General features: G+C 41.1%; 1 protein-coding gene across 1 annotated transcript in view; it reads left to right on the forward strand.

The window, feature by feature from the left end:
* The first annotated feature begins 1,451 nt into the window (after window positions 1–1,451).
* Slco5a1 (solute carrier organic anion transporter family member 5A1) overlaps window positions 1,452–14,893 on the forward strand; it is a 141,605-nt gene continuing 128,163 nt past the window's right edge. The window contains exon 1 of the mRNA XM_027947116.2: window positions 1,452–2,674. Coding sequence (XP_027802917.1) covers window positions 1,759–2,674 — 916 coding nt within the window. The 5' untranslated portion in view covers window positions 1,452–1,758. The remainder of the gene's footprint in view (window positions 2,675–14,893) is intronic.

Consider the following 14,893-nt stretch of genomic DNA (forward strand, 5'->3'; position numbering starts at 1 on the left):
CTTGTGAGCTGCTAGCAGGCCGGGAATCTGGGAGCAGGTCCGGCCCAGCCCGGCCGATGGAGACGCCAGAGCGGCCACCCCTTGGCCGCCTAGCCTCTCTTTCTCCTTTCTTCTCACAGCAGCATCACAAAAGCGCGTAGCAGAATGAAATCCAATGCGGCGAATCCCGACTGTCTTCCACCTGGTGCACATCGCCCCAGGGAGGGAGAGACCGAGTGGGGCTCCCCAAGATTAGGAACAGGGGCTTACCCCAGAGGCACACCCGTGTTCCACTCTCACTGAATTTAAGCTGGATGTTGGATCGCGCGAGTCGTTCCAACACTTACACACCGGTGTGTGTGTGTGTGTGTGTGTGTGTGTCCGCGCACGCGCGCACGCACCCCAGGGCCCACGTTCACGGAGCGCAATCGATAAATAGCTCAACTCCCTGCCTGCCTGCGCTTGCATAGCCGGTGGGCTCCTTGCGCGCGCTGTGACAGCGTGCCAGCATCTCTTTGTTTGGTTGTGGCTTCCCCAGCCATCTGCAAAGCAAATTGATTTTCAGTTTCGCTTGCGCGCTGGGACTTAATGTCGGCCCCAGTCTCCAGTGCCCCTGGTATTTGTAATTGAATAGTTCTTTCTGTCAGGAGGTTATTTTTAGTGTTGGGATTAGACACAAGCACGTTGACCTTTTTGCTGCTACCTTTGGCTTTCAGTAGGTGATGGAGCAGACAGATGCCTATCTACTTGCACACACGTGCCAGCGCACAATTGTGCACACACATTTCTACGCACGTAGTTTCTCCCTCTTTCTTTTTCTTCCTTTTTTTTTTTCTTTTTAAATTGGGACTGGGAATGCATTGTGAGTTAAAAACACACACACACACACACAACTTTCCTTTGTTCTTTTGGGGATTTTTCTATTTTGAGTAATGGAGTAGGAGTGCGAAAAGGTTGCAATTAGTTCACTCGAATAAAAGACACTGCCTCTGAGTCAGAGCTGCCAGGTTGATAATTATTAACATATAATAGCAATGCACAGTTTAAGGGAAAAGGGGCGGGGCGGGGGCAGGTCCGCGGCAGACAATGAGGGAGTCTCTGCCGACCGCCTGCTGTTTATTGTTCCGGGACCTGAGAATGAGGCCGACAGCTGCCCCCTCCTGCAGAGTTTAGCTCCTGGATTTGCTGTCTTTTGCATTCGGGACCATCGGGGTCACCTAACGCTGGTCGCTGGGGCGCCGAACGCCAGCCTCAGCCGCCTTTCACTGACTGTCTCTTCTCTATTTTCCAGATTGGCACCTTCACGCCCGAGGTGTCCCAAGCCCAGGAGGTCCGGATCCGGTGCCCCTGGGGCATCCAGACGGGATGTCTTGCGGACAGCGGTGCTAACTAAGTGCCTCCACGCTGGGAGCCAGGCGCACTGGCTCCTGGCCACCGGCCGAGCGGCGGCGGCGGCGGCGGGGATGAGCCCCGGACGCTCAAGGCGCCTGCCGCGAGCTACCGCCCCGAGGTGGAGGCCAAGCAGGGTTCTTCGCTGGACAGCGCGAACGCTTTCCCGCCGGGGCACGCGGCTGCGGAGCCCCGGGCCGCGCCTGCTGTCAGGATGCCCTGGGCGCCTCCCTATTGGTGAGGATGCCCTGCTGTGAGGCTCTACCATCCCTATTCCTGGTCTCAAGCGGGCGCGACTGAGCTGGCCGGGCATTAGCCCCTTGCGCTGGTGGATGAAAAGAGCTGGAGTCCTTGTGTGCAATCAGCGATCGAATCTGAATTCTAAGAGCCATGGACGAAAGTCCTGGGCCGCAGCCCCCGGGGAAAGAGCAGCTGGAGGCACCAGTCCCAATAGGAGCTGTCCAAGAGAAGGGCGAGCCAGAGACCTTCAGGTCCAAGAGTTTACCGGTCCTGAACAGCGCCTCCTGCCGGCCGAACCTCAGTCCTGAGAGTGTGGACTTCAAGCCGGCCTTCGGCTGTAAGGATTCTTTAAGCCACCAGAAGTCCAAGCAAGGCCGGAACCCGTTGGCCCCCAGTCCTTCTGCCCCGTCCACTTCGGCTGGGATGGCAGGACTCGTGGATTGTACCCACAGGAAGGACGTAAGCAAAACCGTCTCGGTGTCCTCCACTCTGGCCACACTCCAGGAGAGAAGGTGCCTGCATGTGGTCCTCACTGATTCCCGCTGCTTCCTGGTTTGTATGTGCTTTCTGACCTTCATCCAAGCGTTAATGGTCTCTGGGTACCTGAGCAGTGTCATCACCACCATTGAAAGACGCTACAGTTTAAAGAGTTCTGAGTCGGGGCTGCTGGTCAGCTGCTTTGACATCGGGAACCTGGTGGTGGTGGTGTTTGTCAGCTATTTTGGGGGCCGGGGTCGGCGGCCCCTGTGGCTGGCGGTAGGTGGACTTTTCATTGCCATCGGAGCTGCCCTCTTCGCCTTACCTCACTTCATCTCGCCTCCCTACCAGATCCAGGAGTTGAACGCCTCGGCGTCCAACGATGGCTTGTGCCAGAATGGCAACTCCACGACCGCTTCGGAGCCTGCCCCCTGTCCGAAGGACTCGGGAGGAAATAGCCACTGGGTCTATGTGGCTTTATTCATCTGTGCACAGATTCTCATTGGAATGGGCTCCACACCTATTTATACCCTGGGACCAACCTACTTAGATGACAATGTTAAGAAAGAAAATGCGTCCTTGTACCTAGGTAAGACTTCTGAAACTTACTTTCCTTCCAAAAAATCAGAAGGAAACATGTCTTTCACATTTTCAAATATTTTAAGCATTAAGATTCGCTTTATTTTAGATTTTGGGCTTGGTGTGGTGAGTTTTTGACTTGGAGGAGAATCAATTACTTGAGAAATCTTGGAACTAATCTCAGGCTTACACTTCACATTTGTATTTCAGGGTAGTGTTTCTCTCTCTTGTTGCCTACCTTTGGAAAAAGTCTTGATTTGTGAAGTTTATCTTTTAGTAACTGTCCTTGGATTCAGGAAGAAAGGGAAGTAACTATAGCACGTCAAGTTTTGAATTATTGCTTTTATTTATTGCTACCTCTTATTTCTGTCTGCAACATATAACAGAGAACCAGACTACACAGAACATGCTATATTACCCACATCCCTGTATTACACCTTACACATCACTTGCATCATTATTAAAAAAAAAAAAATCGCTGGGCCTGGTGGTGTACACATGTAATCCCAGTGGCTCTGCAGGCTGAGGCAGGAGAATTGCCAGTTCAAAGCCAGCCTCAACAAAAGTGAGGCACTAAGCAACTCAGTGAGACTCTGTCTCTAAATAAAATACAAACTAGGGCTGGGGATGTGGCTCCATGGTCAAGTGCCCCTGAGTTAAATCCCCTGTATCCTCAAAAGAAAAAAAAAAATCACCAACAAAAACCTGCAAAATATCAATTGACTAGTTTATCTTCATGCAGAAACAACAACACAAGTTGTAAAGTTTATTCAAAGCTATTTTTTTTTAAATTGTGAGTTGAAGACCGTCAATGACAAGAACTTGGGAGAAGAATTTATTACCAGCTGAAGAGCAGAGACTCTGGGACTTGGTGTATTGATTTGCATAAATCTGAAACAGGGATGTTGGGTGTTTGGGTTAAAGTATAAGGTGAGACCAGGCAGTTAAGGGTAGGGTTAATTTACTTCCTAGAACTAAATCTATGTGGTTGTCAGCACCTCCCTGTAGTAGCTGCTCCTTCAAATCTGCACTTCTAAGGGCTGGATTTAAACCTGTGAAAGGATGAATTGCTGTCACAGCAGATGAGATTTTGGTTACTCTGTTTCTCTACTTGGTTTCTCTCTTTCAGTTTCCAACTGAAACAAGATAAAAGGTTCTACTTTATAAAAAAAATTAAACAGGTAAATAAGTAAGTAGTAGCTACATTTAGAAACTTATTAGCCTTGTGCTGATAGGATCCTTGCTGTGGGAATGAATAATAAGGTTTTCAAAGGATAGTGAAAAAGATACGTAGTGTTAGAAGGCTATGATTTGTCCTTAGTATAGTCTCCATTCCCAGAAACTGTCATTGTTGGGTATGTGAGTCCCAATAGTTCCTAATAACTGGCCCGATCATCAGGACAGAGTTTTAGAACTTATTTTTATTAAATGTAAGAGAAAGAAATTCTTTTTTTGGGCAGAGAGGAATAGTTTTCTTGTTACCTTGTCTCTGTTTTCTTTCATTATAAATTTAAAAATATAAACAGAAGTTAAAATAACAGTATAATGAACATTAATATATCAACAGTATAATGAACCTAGATTTATTAATTGTTCATTTTGTCATGTTTATAAACCTTTGTATATATGTGTATGAAAATATATTCTTTAGGGAAGGGATCTAAACTCTTTGAAAGTAAGTGCTGACTTTCAAACACTAACTTTCAGTATGCACCTTATAAAAATAAGGGCATTCCGGGGGCTGAAGATATAGCTCAGTGCAAGAGCACTCCTTATGTGGGTGGGCTTTGGGTTTGATGTCTAGCACTGGTAAAAAAAAATATGAAAAAAAGGCATTCTTTTACACAATTGCAGAAGCATTAGCATCCTAAGAAAGTTAGTAATCATTCCTTAACATCATCAAATATCCAATCCAAATTCAAATTTTCTCAATTATCCCCCCAAAGTCTTTTATAATAATTATTAATTTTTAAACCAGGAACTGACCAAGGATTACACATACATTGCCTTATTTAGCTGCTCACCTTGGTAGTCTTTTATAATCCAGAATAGTGCCTCAGCTTTCTTTTTTCTTCTTTTTCTATGACAAAGACTTTTTGAAAAGGGAAAGCTAGTTGATTTGTAGAATGCTCCTTCTGCATTCTAGATTCATCTGAGCATTTTCATGTGGTATCACTTACTGTGTTCCTCCACTTGCTGTATTTCCTGTATCCTGGTATTTCAGTCTAAAGGCTTGATTAAATTCAGACAAAACATTTTTTGTTAGACTGCTTCATAGGCAATGGCATTTGGTCATTCCTTAGTGATGTTAATTTTAATGAGTTTGCTGAGAGATTGATTGTTGGATGTTTCATTGTAAAGATATTTTTCTCCATTTGAAAATAATAAATTATCTTTAGGGTGATATTTGACTCTATGCAAACCCAATTAGTGTTCATATTCTTGCTGATATTTGTCTCCACTTACTTTGAAAACTTGAATCTCCCTTTCATTCCACTTCTGGGTACCATTGATAGAAACTTTCTGCATCAAAATCACAAGTGTTATGAAAAGGGTGAATATCCATTAATAAGAATCCTGAGAATTAACTCTTTTGGTAGTGGTCATTTGCCAAGAAGAAAAACAGTAAGAATATATTAAATATGTATCTTATGCTAGGCACTAGGCACTGCTAGTTTGTTTGTTTTGTAATGCTGGGAATCAAACCTGGGATCTTATGTATACTAGGCAAGTGCTTTACCACTGAGCTATACTCCCAGCCCTACGCTAATTTTGAGAAGACCAAAAGTGAAACAGTCCCAGCATTTGAGGAGTTTTCAGTGTAATTAGGAAACATTGCTAATTCAAAGCAGGGATATGAAGGGGAGGAAAGATTTCTTTCTGTTACTGGGGTTTGAACCCTGGGGTGTTCTACCACTTAGATCCATCCCCATCTCATTTTGAGACAGGGTCCCAGACTGGCTTTGAGACCTTCCTGCCTCAGCCTCCCCAGTAATTGGGATTACAGGCATGTACCTGTAATTCTTCATTTTAAAAAAGACATTGACTAAATTGATTTTTGGAAAAAATCCTGTGAATCTTTTTTTTTTTTTTTTTTTGCAAGGTACTAGAGATCCAACCCATAACCCCAGCCCCTTAGGACATATTTTTAAGGAAACCCATAATTCTCCTTAATATTAAACAGATCTCAGTAAAAGCTATAGTAGTTGGAGTATCAATAATCTTACATGTATTATTTTTTTAAATGTTCTCAAAGGCCTTATGAGATGGGGGTTGTTTTTTTCTATTTCATGGATGAAGAAACTGAGGTTCAGAGAGAGTTAAAGTGACTTGTGTAAGGGTCTGAAGTCCATGCCCTCTGACCCAGAGTCCCAAGCTTCCCCTGCACTCTGTGGCTTTCGGGCAAGAGGCCCTGAGAGCTAATGGGAACTGAAGGATGAGCCACATTCAACAGTTTGAGTACAGTGCAGAAGAATGCAGAACTGGCCTGGGGGTCTCAAGACATGATCAAAGCAAGATTGTTCACGAAACCTTTTAAAGTAGGCCTTACAGGCTACCTCTGTACGTATTAAGAACAGAGAGACTACTGTTTTCTAAGAACATGAGCAGAGTTAATCAATTATGATGTGGGATCGTAAAAATAGGTTAGAATTTCTTTCTTCCTTTTTTTTTTTTTTTTAAAAAAAAATAAAACTACTCTTCTATATTAACTTTTCTACCACCCACCCATTTTCTAACCTTCCTGTCAGTTTTTCTAACTTCTCATTACAACCACAAAAGAAACAAAGAAAGAAAAATCAGCACATTAGTAATTACAGGCAGGAGCAAATATCTAAAGTAACATTAAAACCATTGAAATGGAATGTAATTGTATATCTTAATCTTTTGAAAGGTCTATGTTAACATTCTGGCAGCTTTAACTATAGAAGAGACGTGGTCATAGATGATAGATAGGAGGTTTTATACCCACTAAGTGCCCTAAGTCTTCTGCAAGGACAGAGTCTTGATATTGACCTGGAGCATAGAGAAGGCTTTGTAGGTATTAATAAGAAGTAGGATCAGCAATTAGACGATGATTCATAATCATTCCTCAGGGGGAGAGAGAAAATGTGATCCTTTGAAGGTAAGAAATTCATGAACCAACAGCGAAAGGAGAAAGAATGGCTACCCAGGTGGGAAAAGGAGAAAAAGAATGTTCTAAAATAAACAACCACAGCTCTAATTGGGTGATATTCAGGATGAGTGATGATTGGCATGGGTTAGCCATCAGTCAAGCCAGGGTAGATGTCAGCTATTCTACCTCCTTGGGTGACTCCTAACTGTCAGCTCTAATTTACACCACAGGAAAGGGTTAGAGTTGACTTAGAAAGGGCAGCAGAGAAGGAAGAAGGAAATCTGTATTTCAGTTTTGCTTTACGAAGGACTGCTCCTGGGTCTTTAGACAAACCCCTTTGCTTCTCTCAGTCTCTGTTTCCACTGGGGATATATTTTTTCCCTTTACTGTCATATTTTAAGGACTAAGTGGGATTCCGTATGTGAAAACGTTCTGCAAACCTTAAGGAATGCAACTTCACTGTCAAAGCAGAATTCATACTCATCCTAGAGAGTGGGCAGAGAGGGGAGTGAGAGTGCTTTGTTCTTTAAATGAATCAATTTTTATGATTGGAATAAAGGAAAGTAACATTGTACAGGAAATCAAAACATTGTATAGGAAATCGTAACTTGGAAACGTACAGGAAAATCTTAATATGATACTCTGATTCATTATATTTTCTGAGGACCCAAGATCTTGTTATCAGAATTTTCTGCATTCAACCTTTGATGACTATCTTTCTTTACTCTATGAACATTTAAATGAAGTGTACATTTGCACCTTTTTGTACCATAGAAAAAGCTCTTTTTGGACACAGAGGGGCTTGTGGTATTGCGGTTTCACTACAATTCATCTTCTTTTGTCCACATAGACTGTGGTGGGACTTTTGGTGAATAAAGACTACTCCAGGATATGCTCAGAAGTAACTGCAGACTTGCTTTGCTATCTGGGGACATTGGTTCCAGGACTCCTATGGATACTCAAATCCCCGGATGCTCAAGTCTCATATAAAATGGCATAGGGTTTGTACATATCCTCCACCCATACATCCCACATATTTTATTTAAAAATTATTTTGTTCCATATACTTTAAATCACTTCTAGATTTGCATGTAACACCTAATACAATGTAAACAGCTGTTATACTGTATTAGAAATAATGACCAGAAAAATAAGTCTGAACATGTTCAGTACAGACACAATTTTTTTAAAAATTTTTCAAACAGTGGTTGGTTCAGTTTGTGGATACAGAATCTGCTGATTCTGTACATATTAAACTACAAATACATTTATCTGTGGATGAGGGACACGTGGATACAGAAGTCTGGATGGATTATTGTTTTCAAAGTAAATCCCATTTGGTAACTCCATCTTTTTTTTTTTTTTAACATTTACTCAGAGGTAGAATGGGTTTGAAATTACTTAAGTTCTATTTCACCAAAATTTTATAATAATATAAGCATTAAATATATCTATATGCACATATAGATATATATGTGTCATACAATTTTAAGCATGAGTTTATTGATATCTCCTCTCATTTTGCTATGAATTTTATTATTTCTGTAGTCTGAAGTGGTCCTTCTGAATCTTCAATGTGCCCATCAATCACCAGGGAGTCTTGTCAAAATGCAGATTCTGTTAAGTCTGGGTTAGGCCTGAAATTCTACATTTCTAATATACTTTTAGGTGAGGCCATTTCTGTTGGCTGAATGACCACATTTTGAGCATGAAGATTCAAAAGACCATAGACATTCATTCTTTGCCAGGGCCGAAGTCTTGCTCTGGGTTTGGGGATGGAACCACCACTGGTAAAACCAGCTGCTGATTGCAACCATTTGCAAAAGCAAGATGTCATTTGCTACTTCTGGCTAAACTTAAACTTTGGCTACTCCTTAGAATCCCACAGTTGAGTGATATTGTGAGTCACTAATGAGATCAGTGACAGAAATGACCTGGAGCAAATGGTGTCCATTTGGATATGAACCAAAGGAAGCACCACTTTCTCCATCTTCCTCCCCACGTTGTGGAGACTCTGTGTTGTTGGTTTTCCCTCTGGGAGTGGAGCTTTTGTGTCAGAGTTGAGTCTACAAGCTGTGTGATCCTTGGAAGGGGAAATATAACCAAACCCACACACTATGCATCTTCTCTTTCTTGACAATCTAGAAATGTCAGCAGTGAATTGAACTTGGTGTTAGATAAATGTGATATCTGTATTGGAAATAGTTCTGGAGAATGAGAATCAAAAAAGTTTTTCAATTGCAAAGAATGATCAGACAGAAAAGGGATGTGCTAGCCCAGTGGGCTGAGGTTCTTTCCCGCAGTAGGGTTCAAGCCAAGATGTCTCCTGAGATGTCTCCTCTCACTCAGCCCCAATTGTAGAAATGGTAATTGGACAGGAAAGGAAAATAATGTGTGTGTGTTTTTCAACTGTGAGAATTTTCTTATCAAGTGTGGGATTTTTCATTGCTTTTGAGTGTGTTTTTAAAAAGGAGAAAGAGGGATTTGGAAAGAAGAAGGCAATGTGGATTTTAGAGCAGATGTTTTAGTACTAAAGCCTTCTGGGAGAGAACTAATGGTGAAGACTGGTACATGGGTATTTGGGGAAAGAGTTTGGCCTCTTTGGAGGAGAGACTGTGGGGAATCATCGTGTTCTGCTGTGTTGGTTGCTCCTGCAAGTAGTTTGTGCGTGTGCCTTGTGTTTTCACTTCCTCTTTGCTGGAGAAAAAGAGATGGGGATTCCACACAGTAAAAGAGATGGGGATTCCACAGCTGCCTGGTGGTCCTTTTCCAAAACTTTGCAATTTTTAGGTACTGCAGGTTCTGAACCTCAGTTCCCATGGGAAACTGCATTTCTTGTCATTCCAAACCAGTGGTTCTCAGGGTGAATTTTGCCCTTCTCCCCTGGGAACTTTTGGCAGCATTAGAGTTATTTTTGATCATCACAACTTGGAGAGGGCCCACTGGCATTTAGCGATGGTTAGGCCAGAGATGCTGATAAATATCTTACAGTGCCCAGGAGAACTCCTACCCCTGTCAAATAATTATCCAACAAAGATCTATTAATAGTGATGCTCTAAACTTCTTTCTAATTAAGCTTTCAAATTACTCTATATCTTGAGTTCCTTGTATCTTGAAACTTCTCCAGATTGTAGAATCAGAAAAGTATTGAACATGTGAATGGAGGAGACGCAGGGGGGAAAAAGTTCTTTGTAAATAGAAAGGTTTTCTAGCGAGCAAGAGATAGGGAACAGAAATTATTTATGCATTACTCATTTCTGCATCTTTGCTTATTAGGTACTGTAGTGGCTATACTATAGTGTGCTATTAGAAGATTATAGGAGATAGTATAATGTGCTATAGTGTATTATTTTTAGAGGGTGAAAAGATTTTCAAGGCTTTTTGGTTTCTATGGTGACTTAGTTCCCATCAACTTAAGATGAGTTTAATTGTAGAAATCTTCTGGATCATCTTCTTGGAGTTGGGAATATTATAATCCTGATGTAAGTGTGTGTATGTGTGTGTGTATGTGAACTAAGGAAAGTGGGATGTCCCCCCCATATATGAACTCTCTTGTGGTGGTGGTGACTTCAGTAAAAGAAAACATGGAGGCAAGAAATTCTGGAAAACTATGCAGCAATTAATCAGCATTCTAAACAGAGCTCATCAGTCAAATAATTGGCCCTCCAGAGGAGATGTGGGGTGGATTTAAGGCACAGTCATAAGACCTACTTTCTCTTAAAAATAGATGAGAGCTTAATTAAAAAAAAGATCAAATGGGTTTCAAAGGGGAAGTCTAACAAGAATTGTTTTTACAGCAAATATTTTTAGTGTTTAAAATATGCCAGACATTGTGCTAAATACTTCATTTTTATTTTATGCATTGTACAACTCCAAGCCCCAGCTATTCCCCTCCCCTATGTTATAGATAAGTGAAGGTTAAGTGATGTTCTCAAGGTCATCTAAAAAGCAGTGAAAGCAGGACTCAAGTCTTTATGCAAAACTGAAGAAGCTTTGAACATGGACCTTATGGAGAGGGGAGGACAGGGAAAAAAAGTTCATCAACTTCTGCTGTGACTTTGGCTGAGTGTTAAAATTTCAGTCTCTATAAAGGAAGGAGTTTTCTTAGACCCCTGTTGCCTTTTAAACTCCCTAGTTTTTTAGTTCTATGTTTTTCTGTCCTGACTTGATGTAGTCTTTTTCTGTATTGTGGGACTCGGTTCTGAAGAGGATTTGCAGCCTGTTTTACTCTTCTTCGAGCTGTCAGAAGCCTGTCGCTTGAGTACTTTCTCCAGCCCTTGGTGATTTGAGCCCTGTTGCTGAGTGACAGGTGTCCCTGGGGAATCAGACATTCCTTTTGCTCCTTTTCCCGGCAGCTGCATATCACCTGATGGTAAATTGGAGTCTGTTTCCCCTTCTGGGAGTTTTGATTGCTTGTGAAACTGTCACCCTGTAAAAACGCTAATCCCTGTTACCGAATATAACTGAGAAAGGCAGGTGTAGGTTACTCTTGTGTAAAAGTAAAAAGCATATTCATGAAATTAATATTCTCAGTGGAATGAAATTACATAATTTGCAAGTGTCTGGAATTGAATCATACAGTTCCTGACTTCCAAACATGTTTGAATTCTCAGTTATATTTTTAGTTATTACTTTAATAATAATAATATTTGGTCTTGTCAGGTGTTTTTCCTAATGTGTTTTTGGTCTTGAATTTTCATGAAGGTCATAGAAGTTTTAAGATGCCTTTGTTTTTAGTAAGAAGAAGGGAGAAACTGAAATGAACAAAACTAGGTAGAATGAATCACAGATCTTGAACAGCCTGTCTTTTAACCAACCTCTGATCAATGCATATTGAGAGGCCAACAATCCGCATTTCCAAAGTCTCTTTATGTTATTGAGTGAAAGATATTTGCCTAGAAATATGCTTATGTCTCTGGTGTTTAATCTCGGCTGAAAGAAGAACGTGTCCTGATTTGCACTGCATTTTAATGGCTTCTCTTTAGGTGCAGGACAGCAGCAGTGTTTAACAAGATGCAAAAATCTTCCTGAGAAAAGTCTGAAAAATTATCTGTGAGAAAGACTTATGTAAACAAAAGATATATAAATCTTAGAATGATGATTCTAAAATTTGGTCTTGCAGCTCTTTAAAATATCCTCATTTATTTCATGATTGTGAAATGCTCAAAAGAAAATTTGCCTTAGTTTCTTTAATTAGAATTGGTGGTGGGCAATGGTAAATGCAAGATGGGGAGCGATGGATGGCATTTTCTGGGTTCAGTGTCTTGGGTGTGCAATGTTCTCCTCTATATAACCTGTCCTAAGTTCTTATGAAAGGCATACAAGTTTTAAGATGCTTTTGTTTTGAGTAAGGAGAGGGGAGAAATTTAAATGAAGAAGACTATGTGGACTATCTCAGATCTTAAAACTTCCTGGCTTTTAATCAATTTCCGATCAATGTGTAGTGATTGGACTAATAATCCCCATTTGCAAAGTCTCTTAGGTCCTAGAGCCATTGTTGCAGAGAGAGAGGTCTTTAATACCCTCATATGGATTATATGAATTCTGATGGGGCACTTATTTATTCATTTATATGAGACTCATATGGCCTTGGAAATAATTTATTAGGACTTAAACTTGGCAGGTCATCCAGTTTTGTAGAGATGGATACACACACACATACACACACATACACACACATATATACACACATACACATATATGTGTATATATATATTATATATGAAACACATAATACACATTTATCTCTGGTTAATTTGGGTTTTAAAAATTTTCAACATTGGGAACTGAACCCAGGAGTGTTCTACCACTGAGCTACATCCCCAGCCCTTTTTGTTTTTTATTTTGAGACAGTGTCTTGCTTCTTGCCCAATCTGGCCTAGAGTTTTTGATCCTTCTGCCTTGGCCGCCTAAGTAGCGGGTATTACAGGCATCTACCATCACACCTGATTGTTAATTTGTAATTTGACACAAACTCCAGTGTAATTTCTGACATGACTTTGACCAAATCACATAACTTTTCAGATCCTTAGTTTCCTTTTCTGTAAAAGATGGCTTCTAATGGAATCCCTGGTTTGTAAAAACTTGGTAAGGGACTGGAACAGTGAGAGAAGGCAGTCACTATAATACTGTGTTTCTAAAACTAACCCTAAGAAGCAGCTCCTGATCCTCAAGATATTAAAATCTGGTTTGATGATTTCTTTTTCATTCATGGTTTTATTGGTGCATTATAATTAATAGAGGGATTCAGTGTTATATATTTGTACATACACACTAATTTGATGATTTCTTTAGCCCCATTTATTTCTGATGTCTTGAGATGATTTTCAGCTGAGTGACCTTCATAGGACAATGTCATGGGACATCTCCGGATTTCAGGTTTTGCATTTGTGAACAGATGGAACTGAATTAGAGGGTCTCAAGGGTTTTCTTAGAACTCTATGTGACTTCTTCTAGACCTCCTGAGTTATAAATATGGATTATACCATATGTGAGGTAGTTGAATCTTGTGGCTAACTCAGAGCTTGGATCCCAGCTCTGCCCTGGTCAGTGGTATAAACCAGGGCAGGTTCTGTGACCTCTCTATGACTTTATTGGCACAGAGATCAAAGTGAGCCATTGTGAGTTAAGGTGTGCAATGTTTTTAAGACAGTGCTTGGCTTACCATATGATTAAACACTCAAAAATGTGGGCTGTCATTACTTTAATCGTAGAGCCAGGTGGCTCATCATTACTCCCAGCTACTTGGGAGGCTGAGGCAGGAGAATCACAAGTTTGAGGCTAGGCTCTGCAATTTAATGAGACTCTGTCTCAAAGTAAAAGAAAAAAAAAGAAAAGAAAAAAAGCTGGGGATGTAACTCAGGGATAGAACACTTTCCTAACATGTGGGAGGTCTTGGGTTCAGTTCCAAGTGGCCACTCCCCCCCCCCCGCCCTGCCCCCCAATTAATCCTGTTGAGGAAGAGAGGGGTGTTAGCTTTCGTTGCAGCTGGCAGGTACAACTCTTCTTGTGGCTTTTCTGAATGGGTTGGCTGACTCACAAGCTGAATTTAATGTACCTATGTTGACCACACCTGCTCAGGATGCTGTGTGTCCAGCTGACTCTGAGCCAGAAGGTACAAGCCTTGTGGATCTCATTGCATTAGGGTGTTCTTGCCTGGGTGGCCCCTCTTCTGCAGGCATCCGTCACCTCCATCCCCAGTGATGCACGGAGTCTGTTCTTCATTGTGCCTGGGGTATCTGATGATATCCTCACTCCAAATGAAGAGTTCTCCTGGGGAGAAAGAAGACAAAGCTTTCAGGTTATAAATAGCTTCCTAACGAGATGCTCTTGCTATGGGCTTCTGATAATTATGATGGGAGCTGTTGGCTATAATCAAGTTTAATTGCTAAGGAGCATAGAGAGTTAGCCCTAAACACATAAGCTGTTTTTTATGCCTTTTCTATCCTATGCAAGACTTACAATTCTTGGACTAGGTCTCTAATCAGCAAAATCTGATTGCATGAGGGTAATTCCAGAACCTTTGTGGTTCCTGGGATTTGTCTTCGACTTCATGGGTAATCCACCCCCTGATATGTTGCTTTGTTTGGTTTATTTATGAATGGGATTATATAAAGAAGCAGAGGGTCAAGGTCCTACAAACAGAATGAGCCTTCTTGCTTCATGTCTCTCTTAGAGGGTGCATGGTCCGTGTTTGGTCACGTGAGCATCTGTGTGTATTAGAGTTGAAGGTATAGAAGGCGAAATAAAACGAGTGGAAGAAATAGCTGTGTAACATTTTTGGACTGTCCTCTAGAAATATGACTTGATCTCACCATAGCTGGAGTAGTAATTTTTAAATTTCTTCTAATTCTTACATTTTCAGGGTCAAGTAATAATTTATAGATTATCATGAAAGCCTCTTGTTCCTCCTTCTTTGTCTAACTTTAGTCAGTTTATTGTCCATTCACTGGTGATCCATTCAGACTTCACATGGACAGAGAAAAGAACTCAAGTAATCATTTTTTTTCTATTTAATTACTCTTATAAAAGGGGTTGCTTAAAGGGTTTGAAAGTGATGTCTGAAATAGAGTTTGGATTCCTATCAGTGACCCTTATGATTCATGCCATGATGTT

This window comes from Marmota flaviventris, chromosome 15, assembly GCF_047511675.1.
Source record: "Marmota flaviventris isolate mMarFla1 chromosome 15, mMarFla1.hap1, whole genome shotgun sequence".
Taxonomy (NCBI): domain Eukaryota; kingdom Metazoa; phylum Chordata; class Mammalia; order Rodentia; family Sciuridae; genus Marmota; species Marmota flaviventris.